The 21754-nt window shown below is 47.9% G+C and overlaps 1 protein-coding gene across 3 annotated transcripts; it reads left to right on the forward strand.

The window, feature by feature from the left end:
- Positions 1-14608: 14608 nt before the first annotated feature.
- LOC123410996 lies at positions 14609-18045 on the forward strand. Of its 3 annotated transcripts, XR_006613155.1 has the most exons (4): positions 14609-15813; positions 15895-16032; positions 17194-17337; positions 17762-18045. XR_006613155.1 is itself a non-coding variant. In XM_045103912.1 (2 exons), exons 1-2 carry the CDS (start codon positions 14842-14844, stop codon positions 17765-17767), a joined length of 1197 nt encoding a protein of 398 aa, XP_044959847.1. In that variant the 5' UTR covers positions 14613-14841; the 3' UTR covers positions 17768-18045. The 3 variants fall into 3 exon arrangements, 1 of the variants encoding a protein (XP_044959847.1); XR_006613154.1 differs by having other exon boundaries at positions 14612-16032; XM_045103912.1 differs by lacking the exon at positions 17194-17337 and having other exon boundaries at positions 14613-16032.
- Positions 18046-21754: the final 3709 nt, after the last annotated feature.

Here is a 21754-nt window from a genome sequence, read left to right on the forward strand (position 1 = left end):
CGAACTCGACTTGGCCGTGCCGGCGTATACGTCTGCAAGACGACGAAAGCGATGCCTCGCGAATGGATCGTCATCAGCGTCGAAGGAGTCTTGCTGCGTCGTAGGCGGTGTGACGAATTCCACCCCCTCTGGAGCAGCCTTCAGGGGCGTCCTCCTGCCTGGTGGCACCATAGGCCCGTCGGTCTGCGTTGTTGCTGGTGATCCGATCGTGGCCACGCTCTGGGGTGTGGCGGGAGATTCGACCACGGGCGTGGATGGTGAGCTTGGCTTGACGACGTGGTCTTCTTCCTGGTGCTTGCTTCGCTCTCCAGTGGTGGCGGGGAGCTCGTGGTGGACAACGAGCGGCTCTGCCGTGTGCCCGGCGCTGCTCCAATCCCAGCTCGCACTCTCGTCGAACACCACGTCTCGCGAGGCGTACACCCGCTTGGTGAGCGGGTCGTACACCCTGTACGCCTTCGAGCCCGCCTCGTAGCCGATGAAGACCATCTTCGTGCTGCGGTCGTCGAGCTTTTTCAAACCTGGCCGCGTGTTCTTGACATAGGCTATGCAGCCGAACACTCGCAGGAAGTGCACGGCAGGTTTCTTGCCGTACCAGGCCTCGTACGGGGTTTTTCCGTCCACGCTGCGGGTGTATGATCTATTCAAGATGAACACCGCAGTCGCTACGGCCTCGCCCCAAAAGTAGCTAGGCATATTCTTCGCCTTGAGCATGCTTCTCGCCATGCCCACGACGGTCTGGTTCCGCCGTTCCACCACGTCGTTCTGCTGCGGCGAGTAGGGCGCTGTCAGGTGCCTCTCCACACCTTGGTTTGCGAAGTAGTCTCCCAGCGCGCTGGAGGTGAACTCGCCGCCCGATCCGTTCGGAACGCACGCAGTCTTGCCCCCTGCTCTGCCTCGGCCGCGGCGACGAAGTGTTTGATGCTGGCCGCGGCGGCGTCCTTTGCCGGCAGCATCATGGCCCACATATATCGGATGTGATCGTCGACGATGAGCATGAAATACCGCTTGCCGCCGGGAGTGGCCGGAGCGATGGGCCCGCAGAGATCAGCGTGAACCAACTCAAGCGGCCTAGTCGCTCGGTATCTCGCCTGAGATGGGAAAGGTGCACGCCGTTGCTTCCCCACCAGGCAAGCATCGCAGATCTCCCCTGCGTGCTCCACCAGCGGCAGCCCGCGCACCATGTCAGCCCGCCCCATGCGCCGAAGTGCGTCGAAATGGAGGTGGCCGAGCCTAGCATGCCACTTCCATGCCTCGTCGCCGCCATGCGCGGCCAGGCAGACGGGGTGTGCGATATCCAAACGCACGACATACAAGCGTCTGCCGTTTCGGCGTACCTGGGCCAGCTCGTTCTGGCGTCGATCGTAGAGCGTCAGGACGCCGTCGCGGATCTTGGTGGTGCAGCCGTGCTCATCAAGTTGTCCGAGGCTAATGATGCTTGTCTTGAGACGCGGGATGAAGTAGACGTCGGTGAGGGCACGGTGATCTCCATTGCGCACGGTGAACGTGACCGTGCCGCGACCCCTGATGGCCACGCTGGAGCCGTCTCCAAACCTGACGCGGCCTGTGACGCCCTCGTCCAGCTCCGCGAACGCGGACCGATCGCCAGTCATGTGGTTGGACGCCCCGGTGTCCAGGAACCAGCGTCCGTCGCACGGCACATCCTCGGCGCCTAGGTTCGCCTCTGCATGCTCTTCATTGAGCATGACGTGCTCCCCCGTGATCCCTGTTGGGGGATTGGCGATCACCGCCATCAGGAGCGTTGGATCGTCGTCGTGCCCGCCTCCAGCTTGCTCGCCTTGTTCGACAAGGTTTTCCTGCGCGCGCTCCTCGCGGAGGCGCGTCTTGCACTCACGTGCCCAGTGCCCATATTTGTTGTAGTGGCGACACTGGTCTGTGGCCTTTGCGCGGCTGTTGGAGCCGCGTCCGCCGCCTCGTCCACGGCCTCGCCCACGGCGTCCACCTCCGCGTCCTGACTCGGAGCCGCTCCCCCCGGATCCGTTGTTGTCGTTTTGGTGCTGGCGTGCACTCCACTCCTCCGTTGTGAGCAGGAGGCGCCCAACACCTGTCTCCACCTGATCGACATCGTACCTCTCCTCGGCAGCCCTCAGTCGCCCGGTGAGTTCTTCCACGGAAAGCGTGTCCAGGTCAACTAGGGTTTCTATTGACAGGGCGATCAGCGAATACCTCTTCGGGACGACGGAGAGGAACTTGCGGACGATGCGCTTCTCCTGGAGGGTTTCGCCGAGCTGCGCCATCTGGGCGCGATGTTCGTGATCCGCATGGCGAAGTCGTCGATGGTCTCGCCGTCGGCGAAGCGGATGTCGTTGTACTGCTTGGTAATGGTTGCGAGCTTCGCCTCGCGGACGCGCGCCACTCCAAGACGCATCGTCTTCAGGGCATGCCACGCCTCCTTCGCCGTGGCCTTGCCGGCAAGGGTGGGTGCCATCTCCGGAGGCACCCCGCGCAGGATCGCCTCGAGCGCGAGCCGATCATCACTCCGCTCTGCCGTGCCCGTCTGCACAGCATCCCACAAATGTCTACCTTCCATCATGACCTGCATGAGGACGGCCCAGTCGGTGTAGTTGGTCCGGGTCAGCTGCGGCCACGCCGCACTGCCGGTGTCCCGAGCCATCCGCGCCGTAGACCTCTCTGCCACGGCAAGCTCGTTGCCGTCGGAGACCCGCGCCCGCGGAGTGGCCGGCGACTTGCTACCGGAATCGTCTGGGCCTGCCATTCCCAAGGTCGGAACCTAGGCTCTGATGCCAATTGTTAGCACTTAGACACGCTCTATCGCGCCGGAGAGTCGTGGCTGTAGCTCGGGGAGAGAAGCGGGAGGTAGACGATGGACTTTGTGCAACGCAACTAACTTGCTGCTTTTCTGTTTCTCCTTCTTATTCACTTGCTGAACGGGAAAAACGGATCAGGAACTACCCCATCTACCGGATCGTGCTATCCCACGATCAAGGGCGAGTTCGTGTCGTGATCTAAGGCCTCGGGAGCGCACAGACCGCGTCCTCAGGCGCACTGACGAAACTGACGAAAGGAAACTAACCTACTGCACCTGCGGCTGCGGCGTCGTTCAAACATCCAGCTTGCTGGTGAGCTGTCACGCTAGATTATTAGCTATCAGTAGTATACTAGGATTGAAACTCGTAACCGTGTAGGTTTGTTTGTGTTCGATCCTACGATGCTATATATACATAGGTATACCCCTGTAATCGAACTCGGATCAATAGAGAGAAACAAAGGCTCGACACGCGCCTTTAGCCATCAACTCGTGTGTACCCTTGTGCTTTGTCTCGGCGAGTTTCGATCGTACACGTTAGCGGATGGTCGTTCCTCGTGTGTAGCTAGCTAGATCGATACAAGCATCGATCCGGCGATTACTAATTCTTACGTGCATGTGTTAGTACGTGAGAAATCCACCAACCAGGCTGTGTGCCTGCTTGGCGTATTCCAACCTGTTAGCTCGGCAAGCTCGGAAGGTACCTGAGCTAGTCCCCTGCGTCGTGTATGGTCGGAAAGTACTCGGCTACATCCACGTCAAGGTCGGGCCTGTGCCAACCCCCTACAAGAGGATTTTCTCCAATGATTAGCTCCTTTTAAGCCTAAACTCCCTGCTAATCTTCCGGACTCTCTAATCTTTCTAGCTTTTTAGCCTTTCCATGGATTTTCTCACGCTCCCCCACTGCCTGCTAAGTTATTACAACTACTAGACTGGTAAGTCCGATAGATTGTCAAGTGATGATTGCCTTTTGCTGCTGGAGTAGAAAAAACAAAAAGGCCGTAGCCGGCACCGCCTCCATCTTCGTCGTATATGTGTTGACACAGATCCGGATGACTCTAAGTCACAGACCGAATACGTATATGTGTTTAATGGTGGGGCAGTGAGCTGTTGCAGCAGCAAGCAAGAAGTTGTGGCAGCATCTACATATGAAGCGGAGTACATTGCTGCTTCAGAAGCGGCTCATGAAGGAATTTGGATGAAGGAGCTCATCACCGACCTTGGAGTGGTTCCAAGCGCGTCGGGTCCAATGACACTCTTCTGTGATAACACTGGAGTCATTGACATAGCCAAGGAGCCCAGGTTTCACCGGAAGACGAAGCACATCAAACGCCGCTACAACTCCATACAGGACCATGTCCAGAGTGGAGTGATAGATTTTTGTAAAGTACACACGGACCTGAATATTGTATACCTGTTGACTAAACCTCTTCCACGAGCAAAACATGATCAAAACCATAATGCTATGGGTGTTCGATACATCACAATGTAACTAGATTATTGACTCTAGTGCAAGTGGGAGACTGTTGGAAATATGCCCTAGAGGCAATAATAAAATGGTTATTATCATATTTCCTTGTTCATGATAATCGTCTATTGTTCATGCTATAATTGTATTAACAGGAAACAGTAATACATGTGTGAATAAATAGATCACAGTGTGTCCCTAGCAAGACTCTAGTTGGCTAGCTCGTTAGTCAATAGATGATCATGGTTTCCTGATCATGGCATTAGATGTCATTGATAACGGGATCACATCATTGGGAGAATGATGTGATGGATAAGACCCAATCCTAAGCATAGCACTAGATCGTATTGTTCGTATGCTAAAGCTTTTCTAATGTCAAGTATCTTTTCCTTCGACCGTGAGATTGTGCAACTCCCGGATACCGTAGGAGTGCTTTGAGTGTATCAAACGTCACAATGTAACTGGGTGACTATAAAGGTGCACTACGGGTACCTCCGAAAGTGTCTGTTGGGTTGGTACGAATCGAGATCGGGATTTGTCACTCCGTGTGACGGAGAGGTATCTCTGGGCCCACTCGGTAGAACATCATCATGAGCTCAATGTGACTAAGGAGTTAGTCACACGATGACGTGCTACGGAACGAGTAAAGAGAGTTACCGGTAACGAGATTGAACAAGGTATAGGTATACCGACGATCGAATCTCGGGCAAGTTCTATACCGACAAACAAAGGGAATCGTATACGGGATTGATTGATTCCTTGACATCGTGGTTCATCCGATGAGATCATCATGGAGCAAGTGGGAGCCACCATGGGTATCCAGACCCCGCTGATGGTTATTGGCCAGAGAGGTGTCTCGGTCATGTCTGCCTGTCTCCCGAACCCGTAGGGTCTACACACTTAAGGTTCGGTGACGCTAGGGTTATAGGGAATTGTTATACGAGGTTAATGAAAGTTGTTCGGAGTCCCGGATGAGATCCCGGACGGCACGAGGAGCTCCGGAATGGTCCGAAGGTAAAGATTGATATATAGGACGGATGGTTTCGGATACCGGAAGTGTTTCGGGCATCACCGGTAACGTACCGGGACCACCGGGACCACCGGAGGTGGCCCCGGGGGACCACCGAAGGGGGGCAACGACCCCTGGAGGTAAGGTGGGCCAAGTGGGGGTGGAAACCAGCCCCTAGGTGGGCTGGTGCGCCTCCCCACTTAGCCCAATGCGCAGGGGAGAGAAAGGGGGGGCAAACCCTAAGCCAGGTGGGCCTAAGGCCCACCTGGTGGTGCGCCACCCCCTCCTCCCCCCTCTGGCCGCCGCACCTCCCATCTGGGGGGGCTGCCGCACCCCCTAGGGTGGGAACCCTAGGGGTGGCACCCCTCTCCCGTCCCCCTATATATAGTGGGCACTTTTGGCCATTGGGGATCAGACTTTTGCCTCTCCCTCGGCGCAGCCCTGCCCTTCTTCCTCCTCCTCTCTGCCGGTGCTTGGCGAAGCCCTGCCGAGAGACCTCGTCTCTCCATCGACACCACGCCGTCGTGCTGCTGGAGTTCTTCCCCAACCTCTCCCTCCTTCTTGCTGGATTAAGGTGCGGGAGACGTCACCGGGCTGCACGTGTGTTGAACGCGGAGGTGCCGTAGTTCGGCACTAGATCGGAATCGCTGCGAGTACGACTCCATCAACCGCGTTCTAGCAACGCTTCCGCTTAGCGATCTTCAAAGGTATGAAGATGCTCTTACCCCTCTCTCGTTGCTGGTCTCTCCATAGGAAGATCTGAATATGCGTAGGAAAATTTTGAATTTATGCTACGTTACCCATTAGTGGCATCCGAGCCAGGTTTTCTATGCGTAGATTCTATGCACGAGTAGAACACAAAAGTTGTGGGCGATGATTTGTCAATTTGCTTGCCGCTACTAGTCTTATTCTTTTCCGGCGGTATTGTGGGATGAAGCGGCCCGGACCGACTTTACACGTACGCTTACGTGAGACTGGTTCCATCGACAGACATGCACACCGTGCATAAAGGTGGCTAGCGGGTGTCTGTCTCTCCTACTCTAGTCGGGTTGGATTTGATGAAAATGGTCCTTATGAAGGGTAAATAGCTTTGGCATATCATCGTTGTGGCTGTCACGTAGGTAAGAAGGCGTTCTTGCTAGAAACCCAAATTAGCCACGTAAAACTTGCAACAACAATTAGAGGACATCTAACTTGTTTTTGCAGGGTTTGACATGTGATGTGATATGGCCAAAGTTGTGATGTTGCATGTATGATGTATGAGATGATCATGTTATTGTAATAGGTTTCACGACTTGCATGTCGATGAGTATGACAACCGGCAGGAGCCATAGGAGTTGTCTTAATTTATTGTATGAGATGCAACGCCATGTGCTTACTACTTTTACTTCATTGCTAACGGTTAGCTATAGTAGTAGTGATAGTAGTAGTTGGCGTGACGACTTCACGGAGACACGATGATGGAGATCATGGTGTCACGCCGGTGACGATGATGATCATGCGATGCCTGAAGATGGAGATCGAAAGAGCAAAGATGATAATGGCAATATCATGTCACTATATGATTGCATTGTGATGTTTATCATGTTTTACATCTTATTGCTTAGAACGACGGTAGCATAATAAGATGATCCCTCTTAAAATTTCGAGAACGTATTCCCCTAAGTGTGCACCGTTGCGAAGGTTTGTTGTCTCGAAGCACCACGTGATGATCGGGTGTGATAGATTCTAACGTTCGCATACAACAGGTGTAAGCCAGATTTACACACGCGAAACACCTAGGTTGACTCGACGATCTTAGCATGTACAAACATGACCTCGAATACAAGATACCGAAAGGTCGAACATGAGTCGTATGGTTGAATACGATCAGCATGGAGTTGCTCACCATGGTGACTAGTCCGTCTCACGTGATGATCGGACATGGGTTAGTCCACATGGATCATGTATCACTTAGATGACTAGAGAGATGTCGATTTAAGTGGGAGTTCATACTTAATTTGATTAAATGAACTTAATTGTCATGAACTTAGTCTAAAAATTGTCTTTATAAATATTTTAGATGGCCAACGTCAACCTCAATTTCAACGCATTCCTAGAGAAAAACAAGCTGAAAGATGATGGTAGCAACTATGCGGACTGGGTTCGCAACTTGAAGCTCATCCTTGAAGCAGCTAAAAAGGCTTATGTCCTTGATGCGCTGCTAGGTGACCCTCCCGCTCCCGCAGCAGCCCAGGACATTCTGAACGTCTGGCAAACGCGGAGTGATGACTACTCTCTGGTTAGGTGTGGCATGTTATACAGTTTAGAAACGGGGCTCCAAAGGCGTTTTGAGCAACACGGGGCATATGAGATGTTCCAGAAGCAGAAGCTAGTTTTTCAAGCTCATGCCCGTGTCGAGAGATATGAAGTCTCCGACAAGTTCTTTAGCTGTAAGATGGAGGAGAACAGTTCTGTCAGTGAGCACATACTCAAAATGTCTGGGTTACACGGTCGTCTGACTTCACTTGGAGTCGAACTTCCGGATGATGCTATAATTGACAGAATCATCCAATCTCTCCCACCCACCTACAAAGGTTTTGTGCTTAACTACAACATGAAAGGGATGGAGAAGACCATTCCCGAGTTGTACTCGATGCTCAAGTCTGCAGAAGTAGAAATCAAGAAAGAGCATCAAGTGTTGATGGTCAACAAGACCACTAGTTTCAAGAAAGGCAAGGGTAAGAAGAACTTCAAGAAAGACGACAAAGCTATTGCCGCGCCCGGTAAGCCAGATGCCGGGAAGAAGAAAAAGAACGGACCCAAGTCTGAGACTGAGTGCTTCTATTGCAAGGGAAAGGGTCATTGGAAGCGGAACTGCCCCAAATACTTAGCGGACAAGAAGGCCGGCAACGTTAAAGGTATATGTGATATACATGTTATTGATGTGTACCTTACCAGCGCTCGTAGTAGCTCCTGGGTATTTGATACCGGTGTTGTTGCTCACATTTGCAACTCAAAGCAGGAACTGCGGAATAAGCGGAGACTGGCCAAGGACGAGGTGACGATGCGCGTCGGGAATTGTTCAAAGGTCGATGTGATCGCCGTCGGCACGCTACCTCTACGTCTACCATCGAGATTAGTTTTAAACCTTAACAATTGTTATTTAGTACCAGCTTTAAGCATGAACATTGTATCAGGGTCTTGCTTAATGTGAGACGGCTACTCATTTAAGTCAGAGAATAATGGTTGTTCTATTTATATGAGTGATATGTTTTATGGTCATGCTCCGCTGGTGAATGGTTTATTCTCGATGAATCTCGATCGTGATGTTTCACATATTCATAGTGTGAGTACCAAAAGATGTAAAGTTGATAATGATAGTCCCACATACTTGTGGCACTGCCGCCTTGTTCATATCGGCGTTAAGCGCATGAAGAAGCTCCATACTGATGGACTATTAGAGTCTCTTGACTTTGAATCATTTGACACATGCGAACCGTGCCTCATGGGCAATATGACTAAGACTCCATTCTCATGAATAATGGAGAGAGCAACCGACTTATTGGAAATAATACATACTGATGTGTGTGATCCAATGAACGTTGAAGCTCGCGGTGGTTATCGTTTTGTTCTCACTCTCACCGATGATTTGAGTAGGTATGGGTATATCTACTTGATGAAGCACAAATCTGAGATGTTTGAAAAGTTCAAGGAATTTCAGAGTGAGGTTGAAAATCAACGTGACAGAAAAATTAAATGTCTACAATCTGATCGTGAAGGAGAATATTTGAGTCACGAGTTTGGCACACACCTAAGGAAGTGTGGAATCGTTTCACAACTGACGCCGCCTGGCACACCGCAACGCAACGGAGTGTCTGAACGTCGTAATCGCACTTTATTAGATATGGTACGATCTATGATGTCTCTTACCGACTTACCGCTATCATTTTGGGGATACGCATTAGAAACTGCAGCATTCACTTTAAATAGGGCACCGTCTAAATCCGTTGAGACGACACCGTATGAACTATGGTTTGGCAAGAAACCTAAGTTGTCGTTTCTTAAAGTTTGGGGCTGCGATGCTTATGTGAAGAAACTTCAACCAGAAAAGCTCGAACCCAAAGCGGAGAAATGCGTATTCATAGGATACCCTAAGGAAACTATTGGGTATACCTTCTATCTTAGATCCGAAGGTAAAACCTTTGTTGCCAAGAACAGATCCTTTCTAGAGAAAGAGTTTCTCTCGAAAGAAGTAAGTGAGAGGAAGGTAGAACTTGATGAGGTAATTACACCCCCTCTCGAACAGGATAGTAGCGCAGCGCGGGAAGTTGTTCCTGTGGCGCCTACACCGACTGAAGAGGAAGTCAATGATGATGATCATGAAGCTTCGGATCAAGTCATTACTGAACCGCGAAGGTCCACAAGGGCACGCTCCGCACCAGAGTGGTACGACAACCCTGTGATGGAAATCATGTTGTTAGACAACGGTGAACCTTCGAACTATGAAGAAGCGATGGCGGGCCAGGATTCCAACAAATGGCTTGAGGCTATGAAATCTGAGATAGGATCCATGTATGAGAACAAAGTATGGACTTTGGTGGACTTCCCCGATGACCGGCGAGCCATAGAAAATAAATGGATCTTCAAGAAGAAGACTGATGCAAACGGTAATGTAACCGTTTACAAAGTTCGACTTGTCGCAAAGGGTTTTCGACAGATTCAAGGAGTTGACTACGAAGAGACTTTCTCTCCCGTAAGGAAGCTGAAATCAGTCCGAATCATGTTAGCAATTGCCGCCTTTTATGATTATGAAATTTGGCAAATGGATGTCAAAACAGCATTCCTTAACGGGAACCTTAAGGAAGAGTTGTATATGATGCAACCAGAAGGTTTTGTCGACCCTAAGGGTGCTAACAAAGTGTGCAAGCTCCAGCGCTCCATCTATGGGCTCGTGCAAGCATCTCGGAGTTGGAACATTCGCTTTAATGAGGTGATTAAAGCATTTGGGTTCATACAGGTTTACGGAGAAGCCTGTCTGTACAAGAAAGTGAGTGGGAGCTCTGTAGTTCTCCTCATACTGTATGTGGATGACATATTATTGATGGGGAATAATATAGAGATGTTGGAGAGCATAAAGGCCTATTTGAACAAGAGTTTTTCAATGAAGGACCTTGGAGAAGCTGCATACATATTAGGCATCAAGATCTATATAGATAGATCGAGACGCCTCACAGGTCTTTCGCAAAGTACATACCTTGACAAGATATTGAAGAAGTTCAATATAGAAAACTCAAAGAAAGGGTTCTTGCCAGTTTTGCAAGGTATGAGATTGAGTAAGACTCAGTCGCCGACCACGGCAGCAGATAGAGAGAAGATGAGTTCTGTCCCCTACGCTTCAGCCGTGGGCTCTCTAATGTATGCCATGCTGTGTACCATACCTGATATAAACCTTGCCATAAGTTTGGTAGGGAGGTACCAAAGTGATCCTGGTATGAAACACTGGACAGCGGTCAAGAATATCCTTAAGTACCTGAAAAGGACTAAGGAAATGTTTCTCGTTTATGGAGGTGGCAAAGAGCTCGTCGTAAAGGGTTACGTCGACGCTAGCTTCGACACAGATCCGGATGACTCTAAGTCACAGACCGGATACGTATATGTGTTGAATGGTGGGGCAGTGAGCTGGTGCAGCAGCAAGCAAGAAGTCGTGGCAGCATCTACATGTGAAGCGGAGTACATTGCTGCTTCAGAAGAGGCTCATGAAGGAATTTGGATGAAGGAGCTCATCACCGACCTTGGAGTGGTTCCAAGCGCGTCGGGTCCAATGACACTCTTCTGTGATAACAGTGGAGCCATTGCCATAGCCAAGGAGCCCAGGTTTCACTAGAAGACGAAGAACATCAAACGCCGCTACAACTCCATAGAGGACCATGTCCAAAGTGGAGTGATAGATATTTGTAAAGTACACACGGATCTGAATATTGCAGACCCGTTGACTAAACCTCTTCCACGAGCAAAACATGATCAACACCATAATGCTATGGGTGTTTGATACATCACAATGTAACTAGATTATTGACTCTAGTGCAAGTGGGAGACTGTTGGAAATATGCCCTAGAGGCAATAATAAAATGATTATTATCATATTTCCTTGTTCATGATAATCGTCTATTGTTCATGCTATAATTGTATTAACAGGAAACAGTAATACATGTGTAAATAAATAGATCACAATGTGTCCCTAGCAAGCCTCTAGTTGGCTAGCTCGTTAGTCAATAGATGATCATGGTTTCCTGATCATGGGCATTAGATGTCATTGATAACGGGATCACATCATTGGGAGAGTGATGTGATGGACAAGACCCAATCATAAGCATAGCACTAGATCGTATTGTTCGTATGCTAAAGCTTTTCTAATGTCAAGTATCTTTTCCTTCGACCGTGAGATTGTGCAACTTCCGGATACCGTAGGAGTGCTTTGGGTGTATCAAACGTCACAACGTAACTGGGTGACTATAAAGGTGCACTACGGGTACCTCCGAAAGTGTCTGTTGGGTTGGTACGAATCGAGATCGGGATTTGTCACTCCGTGTGACGGAGAGGTATCTCTGGGCCCACTCGGTAGAACATCATCATGAGCTCAATGTGAATAAGGAGTTAGTCACACGATGACGTGCTACGGAATGAGTAAAGAGGCTTACCGGTAACGAGATTGAACAAGGTATAGGTATACCGACGACCGAATCTCGGGCAAGTTCTATACCGACAGACAAAGGGAATCGTATACGGGATTGATTGAATCCTTGACATCGTGGTTCATCCGATGAGATCATCGTGGAGCAAGTGGGAGCCACCATGGGTATCCAGACCCCGCTGATGGTTATTGGCCAGAGAGGTGTCTCGGTCATGTCTGCCTGTCTCCCGAACCCGTAGGGTCTACACACTTAAGGTTCGGTGACGCTAGGGTTATAGGGAATTGTTATACGAGGTTAACGAAAGTTGTTCGGAGTCCCGGATGAGATCCCGGATGGCACGAGGAGCTCTGGAATGGTCCGGAGGTAAAGATTGATATATAGGACGGATGGTTTCGGATACCGGAAGTGTTTCGGGCATCACCGGTAACGTACTGGGACCACCGGGACTACCAGAGGTGGCCTCGGGGGACCACCGAAGGAGGGCAATGACCCCGGGAGGTAAGGTGGGCCAAGTGGGGGTGGAAACCAGCCCCTAGGTGGGCTGGTGCGCCTCCCCACTCAGCCCAATGCGCAGGGGAGAGAAAAGGGGGGCAAACCCTAAGCTAGGTGGGCCTAAGGCCCACCAGGTGGTGCGCCACCCCCTCCTCCCCCCTCTGGCCGCCGCACCCCCTAGGGTGGGAACCCTAGGGGTGGCACCCCCCCTCCCCTCCCCCTATATATAGTGGGCACTTTTGGCCATTGGGGATCAGACTTTTGCCTCTCCCTCGGCGCAGCCCTGCCCTTCTTCCTCCTCCTCTCTGCCGGTGCTTGGCGAAGCCCTGCCGGGAGACCTTGTCTCTCCATCGACACCACGCCGTCGTGCTGCTGGAGTTCTTCCCCAACCTCTCCCTCCTCCTTGCTGGATCAAGGTGTGGGAGACGTCACCGGGCTGCACGTGTGTTGAACGCGGAGATGCCGTAGTTCGGCACTAGATCGGAATCGCTGCGAGTACGACTCCATCAACCGCGTTTTAGCAACGCTTCCGCTTAGCGATCTTCAAAGGTATGAAGATGCTCTTACCCCTCTCTCGTTGCTGGTCTCTCCATAGGAAGATCTGAATATGCGTAGGAAATTTTTGAATTTATGCTACGTTACCCATTAAGTACAACATATTATTATCTTCAAAAATCATGTATTTCTTTAAAAAGATCAAACCATAATCATATCACTCGTCTATGTTTGCAGAATCTTATGCCTTGAAGATTCGGTCTCACAAGGCATCGACTGTCATATCGTACGATGAGCGGTACACACCATACATCGAGATGACATGACTCCTTCCATTCATTCAGCTTGTGAGACGGTCAACGCCCAACCTGAACGCTGCTGCAATCACTGCACTTACTGATCGGTTGAGGCCGGAGACCCATAGTTTTCACCTCCAGACCGGAGAGATGACAGTGACTCTTCAAGATGTTTCCATGATCACTGCACTTCCGATCGAGGGGAAGCCTCTTATTATGAGCACTAATTCTGAGGGATGGCGGCAACAAATGGAGGCCCTTATTGGTATGTCACCTCGAGAGCCGGAGGCAGAAGATGGAGGGAAGAAATATAGAGTCCCGGCTGGCGCTCCTTTCATTTGGATTGCAGCCAACTTTGCTCATTGTCCCGAGGACGCCAATGACGATGTGATCCATACTTATGCTCGCGTGTACATGTGGTATGTTATCTCTAGGACTATATTCGCTGATGGCAGTGGCAAGAATGCTCCGTGGATGTGGCTGAAGGCGTTGACGATTTTCGATAACAAGTTCAACTGGGGTTGGCCGCATTGGCCTACTTGTACCGACAGGTAATAAATTGTTGATAGTAAGTTTCTGTTTGTCTTATACTTTTGCGCTTAACTGATCCATGTTTGTCTTATACTTGTGCCCTTGAATTGTCCGATCAAGAATGTGTCATCGATGAAGATGACCGGCCGACAGTGCTGAAAAGCCCTCACACATTGCTCAAATGCTCAAAATGCACGGCCAAATATGCGGACCGTCTTTCCATTGTGAATCCTTGTTTTATCCCTGTACGGCTCGACCACATGAACCATGCCCGGGTTAGTGGCGGCAATAGCTTCCAACAACCTAGGTAGTCGGTTGTATGCTTGCTCCCAATCACCATACAACATCTTGAATGCGGATTGCTTCGCTTTCCATGCCTTCCCGCATTTCACCTCGTAGTGAAAGAGTGCTTTCAAAAGGTCTTGTACGTTTTTTATGCTCATTGTAGGAAGAGATGAGATGGAGTTGGGAAGCATGTAAGCGATGAACTCGGAGGTGAGTTGTCTATGGTTTTGCAACGAAAGATTGACATGAACCATCTTGCCTCGACACAGGTGAGTCATACAACTCACAATGTTCCATCCGGGCCCTCCTTTTCATGGTCTTGCACGGACAATCTATGGACATCCTTCATTCTCACATGCAAGAGGTGCGAAGAAGAGGTGCCTGTTCGAAGGCATCCCTCCAGAACAGGTGCCTGTTGGCAATAAAGAGATAAAATAGACATAACTTTTCGGGGTTGGACACCCTTTCCTAATTAATTTCTAACACGAAGAAGCCAAGTCCACGGCCGGCAACCTGCTTCGCCTTAATCTCTGACACGTGGCGCAGTGGAGTCTATCCTGGTGCCTACTAGTAGTACGTTACTACCAGGGCGGGCTGGAGCATGAAAAACAGAGAAACAAGTAGCAGGTGATAGACAAAAATAGGCCGGCGCCGGCGCCACCACCGCCGTCTCCCCTACCCATGCGGCCATGCCACGACCAGGCCTTATTCGTAGCGCAAGCAGCAAGAGACGACGCGGAGAAGACGACACCGTTGCGGTTGCGGATCCGATGTAAACGCGGTTCTGATCTTTCTTACAAGAGAAAATGGATCAGCGGCATCCTGCCGGTACCAGCGATGGTGCTCCTCTACCCCCAAGCCTCCTCCTCGACCTGCAGGTCGACACGGCCTCGGCCGGCGACGGCGACGGCGACCGCAACGACACCACCGCCTCCTGCAACGACGTCCAGGTCACCCTGTTGGCCGCCAGCCCGCCCGGAGTCTCCCGCCTCCAGGTCTTCCGCTCCGCCGGCGCCGGCGCCTCCGCTCCCCACATCGTCGCCACGGAGGCCGACCTGGTCCTCCTCGGCGTCCCTCTCAGCGCCGAGTCGGCACGCACCAGGTCCGGGTATGATTATTTGGTTTACAAATTGGGGGCGTCGTCATCGCTGGAGCTGCTCCCGGGCGCTGTCCCTTCCTCCCTCTCGCTCGATGACTCGCACGTCGGCATCCTTCGCCGCGGCGACTCTTACTTGATCGTGGCCCTGTGCTACACATCCTCCCCTCGCAAGTACGACCTGCATCTCTACGACTCCAAGAGCAGAGGATGGACCGCAAAGCAGGCCTCGCTCGACCACCAGCAGCAGCGCATGGATCACTGCCATGTCAACCGCAAGGTCATCACCGTCGGGGGAGACGCTGGAACCATGGCCTGGGTCGACCTCTGGCACGGCATCCTCTTCTGCGACGTCCTCCTCGAGGACCCACGGCTTGAATACATCCCGTTGCCACCGCCACTACTGCCAACCAGGGAGCTCCAAGGCTGCCCAAGGAACGCTCGCGATATTGCCGTCATTAACGGTCGCATCTGCTACGTCGAGCTGCAGATCAGAACCATGCCAGGTTCGTCCAGGCCCAGCAGCTACATCCCTGATGGCTGGACCATTGCCATATGGAGCACCACTGCTACTGGTCCTTGGCATGACGACGACTGCTGGCACCAGGACTACAAACTCGACGCTTCTGAGATCACTCATGACAAACTGGCGCACTTTGAAGGCGTACCCGAGCCAACCTTGGTGAGGCTCCAAACAGGTCATCCCACACTCTGCCTGCACGACACTCGACTTGTTTACCTCATGACCAAAGTTGACTACCAGGACGAAAAGGCATGGGTGCTTGCTGTTGACATGAGGAACAAGACACTGCAAGCAGTTGCCAACTTCACCGCCGATAGAGTCCCAGGCTTCTGCTATACATATACACACGCCAGGGTCTCTCAATATCTCAATATGCAGGTAACTAGTACTAGTATATACTCCAGTATATTGTACCAGACCATGCTGCATGTGTTTGCATTTTCTATTTTGCAAATTCGTATATATATAACTTACCGGGTGCCGAGCCCGTGAAATACTACAGGTCTTTCATATCACAGTTTTACGACAACTATATATATTGCTCTCGAGAATTTACCGTATTTTTATTTAATAAAGTACTTACTTCCAAAGAAGTAGCTACTGAATAGACATATATAGTTAAGAATAGATGAACTAGTACCTGTGCACATCTGAACCAGCTTTCTGAAAATAGTTCAAAAGCCGTGTGTTTGAACAATCTGTTTATTCATTGCAATTTTTTTATTTTTTTATTATTTTGAAAAGGAGGATATATCCCGGCCTCTGCGTCTGGACGATGCATGCAATATACGCCCTCCGTCTCCAAATTCTTGTCTTAGATTTGTCTAAGTACGAAGGTATCTAGTCACATTTCAGTATTTAGATATATCCATTTCTAAACAGACATAAGACAAAAAAATTGGGATGGATGGAGTATTATTTATGAAACATTAGACCTAGTATATGAACTTTTGTTCGTACACAAACAACTGATGGCATGACGCGTTTGTTAATTTGGGTGAGCAAGAAAAATAAAAGAAGAAACATTAGCTCAAGCAGTAGCGGGAAAACAGCTTCTTTTAGAAAAGAGCGTACCGGAGTGGTCCTTATATAACTTTAGAATACCGTGTATTGGAATGCCATAGTACCGACAAATGGCCGGTAGCCAAACACCTCCTTCTGTTTCGTATGATGCTTATCCTTTTGGAAACCCTGCAAACCTCCATACACTTTCTGCCTAAAATATATGTTTATATTCCTAGCTAGTACCAACTGGGTATATAAATATGAAGCTCTGTTCGATGTGCCAAAGCCTGATGGAAGCAGGGACAATTCACTAATGATTTAATAGGTACGGTGAAAGTAACATATACCCACATAGCCACCAAAAATTAGTATAATGCATGATAAGTTCCAGTTGATCATTAGGTACCATGATATATCTTAAGAGCATTTTCAGCAGCTTTTAGACTAATAGGATAGGAGCATGTCTTTGTTTTGGGGCCATCAAAATGACGCAAGGAGGGCAGCATCAAGATAATGTTTATTGGTGATTTATAGGTTAGCAGGTTGAATTTCTTAGGGGGTGCAAACATCTAGAGCAACCTTGTGCTACCATTGAGACGCAAACAATAAGCAAAGGTTTCTGTTCTTCGTGACGTTAACCCTTCACAAACAGGCCGCAAGATAAATTCTTTTAACAAGGTATTGGCCGATTCAATTGGGATTATAACTAATATGAAGGGTTTTTTCGCAACTCCGTAAAACTGATTGGGTAAGACTTTGTAAATTAAAACAAAAGGATTAGGTAAGACTTCGTAAGTTAAAAAACAAAAATACTAGGTGTGACTTTTGAAGCTACTAAGCATATTATTATAAGTGTAGCAGTTGTAGCCTTTATGCAGACAAAGAAATCATACGGTTTTGACTTGCGCTTTGATGAAAACAACAGATAACTGGGGTGATGTTGTATTTTAGCACTAGAATTTATTTAAATTATATCCTGTCATTAAAAGAGTGGTTATTTTAGATCTAGAAGGAATCGCAAGGGGTTTGAGGCTGTTATTGAATTAGTTGTTTATGAGCCGGCTTATTTGTGCTAAAACCTGAGCTATTTTGCTGCGTGCAGATATAAAGGGTAACCTGAGAGGATGAAGGATGCTGCGATCCAAGATGGTGCCTGGGACGTCTTGGGTGATGCAAATGCAACACTAGCATGGAGGGTGAAAGAAGGGTAGTGCTTCTCCTTAACAAGGACTCACTAGTATGGTCTTCGAAATGAGCAGAACAGCAGAACAGAAAAGAAAAAAACCGACTCGCTTGTATGAACTTTTAGAAGAAAAAGAGACCAACACTAGTAATGATAGCTTGTGTATCAGGGGAGCTAGTGATGAAAACATATGTTTGTTTGTTCAATAGCCAGGGTGGGCCACCATATTTAAACTTTACTTATATGTCCACTTGTAAATTGTAATCGCTCACTTATATTCATTTATGTTTCGTATATAAGGTGATTTGTAAATGGGCCAAACAGCTGATTGTGCAAGGGTCAGTGTAACCAGAGCAAGGTTTGGTGGCTCTTGTTGGATACCATTTTCTAGTTTAGTGGCATGTATACTCGTGTTTATTAAACGAAATAGCCATACACCGTATTTTAAGCGAGAAGGACTTCGCTACAACCCCCTAAACGTATACGGACAGTATGTTCTTTATACATTGTGTACAGTATCCGTCATCTGCCCGGCCGCCCGTCGTACGTCCGCCCGCTCGTCGTACGCCTGATCTCCACGTACGCCACGTCAGCCCACGCATCGGCGGTTGGTTTGGAAGAGGAAAAAAACCGTTACAAACCCTATCGCCTCTCTCCGCCGCCGCCGTGACTCCATCCCGCACGTCTTCGCTGCCGCCGTGACTCCACCATGCGCATCTACATTCATTTCAGATTTCCAAAAAAACGATATATCAAAAAGTTGCGCGTTTTGAAAAAATTAGGAAAATTATAAACTGTTAGTGTATTTAAAAAATATTGCAAAATTCATAAAATGTTCATGAGTTCAAAATTTACTCACATATTACAAAACAAATCACAATATCAAATAAATTTCATTAAATAAAAAATGGTCATGATTATTAAAAATTATCCAATATTCAACATATTCATGAATAATATGTCCATCATCTTTTAGAAAATGTTCACAAAAATTAATACACATTCGTAAATAATAAACAAAATGAATTGTCGCTTACATAAATATTTTATTAGGAGATCTGTAAAGGTCGTTTCATGATAGTATTTAGTCCCTCGCATATCAAAAATTTGCGTGTTTTGAAAAAATAGGAAAATGATAAACTGTTTGTGAATTCAAAAAATATTTAGAAAATCATAAAATCTTCATGAGTTCAGAAATTGCTCACATATTATAAAAAAATCATGATTTCACATAAATTTTCAAGAAGTAGAAATCCGACGAACTGGAGTTGCAACCAAATGTATATGCAGCTTTTTTACTGAACAAATGTAGAAAAAAAATGCTTGTAGCAAATATGACGTTGGTTGCAACAATTTAAACGAAAAAATGCTGCATGCCTAATCAGCAGGGTCGCGCGGGTCGTGTGCAGCCGGCCGAACGGTTCCACGGGCGCACCGGGCCGAACGGTTCGAACGACGCACCGGCCATAAACGTTTCCCTTTATGAGCGATCCGTACTCCACTCCCACTCATTTGTGCTGCTTTTGCAGATGCTCCTCTCCTTTGTGCCTGTGGCTGACATTCTCTCTCGCCCGGCTGGCAAGGCCCAAACCGCATATTATTTTTGGCATCGATTTCTTGCTTTGCTCTAGCAAGCCGACCGACAGGTACGTAGCTCCAACTGTTTATCTCAACGATTTTTTAGTTTCTGACTGTGGCTGCTAGGCCACAAATTGATGATGTCGCTACATTCTATGGCTATGTTTTTGAAGTTTATTTTGGGTGTGCAGTCTACTCCCTCCGTCCTAAAATTAATGTCTCAGGTTTGTTTAGAAATGAATGTATCTAAATACTAAAATATGACTAGATACAATCATATCTAAACAAATGTAAGACAAGAATTTTGAGACGGTGGGAGTATGTTTTTTGGGGTGCCGCACGCGATCCATCCTCCTACTAGCTGATAATATTATGTAGGTCGTTTATAATATATATACAAACGCATCGCGTGCGCACCGCCGTCCCATTTTTTCCCACCGAAACACACTAATGATCTTATGTTAGCCGTGGATAATCAACCGTGAGCAAGTAGTTACCATGCAGCGACGTCGTCACAGGTTGAAGAAAAATTAGATCCGTTCTCATGTCCGTTTGGGTTCGCGCTGACAAAAAACACAGCCTAAGGCATGGACCCATTCTCATTTTGTGTTCGTTTTATGTCCGTGTGAATCCATTTTTACATCAAATCTAAATCACATTTAGGTCGGAGGCGAACAAAAAACAAACTTTTTAAGTGTCCTCTTCATCCGCCTTTATGGTTGGATGGTCAGGAGGACAGTACTGGTATCCTCTATCCACCATAGTTCAAGTCTCAGACTTGACACTGGTGCACACATTTTCCTGGATTTATTTCAGGTATTTCAACGATGTGGCTTCAGTGGGACGAGTCCACCAGGACGGCGTCTGTGACGACTCCAGCAATCTCGTGGTTTCAAGACCTACCGACAACACATTTTTGTTTAATTTTCACTTTCTCTTGTCACGCGGGACAAATCGGTCATAGAGGTGATTATTTTTAAACGCCTCGTCAACGGTTTATTTTTTTGTAAAAATGTATATATAATTCAAGTTTTTTTCTTCGAAAAACTATAGTTCCCTCGTCTCCCCAGTCAATGGCTGGCGGCGGGTCCCACACGCCTAATCAGCGTTGAGTACGTATGAAGACGAGATAAGCATTGTAATTACACGCCGAAGCCAAGTTCTTCAACCACTTTGATATATAACACAATTTATAGTGATCATTTACGTTACTAGTTAACGCCACCGACGTTATTGATGCTAATTTGAATTATGGTAGTATGCATATGGGGATGTAGAGATGAGGAGGTTTCCCCTTCCTTTTCAGAACAAAAAGTAAAGCAGTAACAGTATTTGGGAATTTTCAAATTTGGGTAGAGCTCGGTATTTATCTTCCAATTTCGAGTCTTACTGCCGTTTATCATTTCTGCCAGTTGATGGCAAAGACACTAACGACGTCCGTTAGTCATGCCGTTATGTTAGATGCCTTTTTTTGCTTTCTGACTATTCCTATTGACAGCAAAATTTGCTGACTGGTGGCAAATATTTTTGTCGTCTGCCCGACCAAATGCTGACGGTAAAGTAACCCTCTGCCAACTTAATGTATGCCGACATGCTTTGCCGTCAGGGGCCGACGGCAAAAAATTTGCCGTCTCTAATCCTGTCTTTGCCATTTGTAGCGGCCTGACGGCAAAATGTCTGATTCCTGTAGTGTAAGTTCTTGAACCACTTTGATGTATGACACCATTTATAGTACCAAATTTACCGTTTGCCCCAAGTAGTAACACCACTGCTAATTTAAATTATGGTAGTGTGCATATGGGGATGTAGAGATGAGGAGGTTTCCCCTTCCTTTTCAAAACAAAAAGTAAGGCCCTAATAGTATTTGGGAATTTGCAATTTGGGAAAGAGCTCGGTATTTATCTTCCAAATTCAATTCTCACCGCGGTTCGGTTCCGTTTTTGATATATACTCCCTCTGTCCTAAAATAATTATCTTAATTTTCTATTAGATCTAGTATAAAGTTATACTAAAATTAAGACACTTATTTTTGAGTGTGCCATACGCTCCAACTAACCACAATGCATCGCATGGCTCTCGTTAATTTGGATCTACTAGCTCCTCAATTCTGCCAGAAAAAGGACCTTTAATTAAAGGAAGGCGTACGGTTGATTCGCACCCCACTCCCACTGATGTTAGATTTTTAAATGTGACATAGATTTTTCTGGAATGTAGGTAACATTTTTTAATACACGGCCATATTTAATATTGTAAATTATTTTGTCTTCCAAAAATGTCACATACATTTATTTGAAATGCGTGACATTTTTTAGTTGTCGCAAATATTTTTCGTAC

This window comes from Hordeum vulgare, chromosome 7H (genome assembly GCF_904849725.1).
Source record: "Hordeum vulgare subsp. vulgare chromosome 7H, MorexV3_pseudomolecules_assembly, whole genome shotgun sequence".
NCBI classification, from domain to species: Eukaryota; Viridiplantae; Streptophyta; class Magnoliopsida; order Poales; family Poaceae; genus Hordeum; species Hordeum vulgare.

Excerpts from the sequence above, each read along its gene's own strand:
- LOC123410996 (XM_045103912.1), top strand. The coding sequence starts at position 14,842 with ATGGATCAGCGGCATCCTGCCGGTACCAGCGATGGTGCTCCTCTACCC.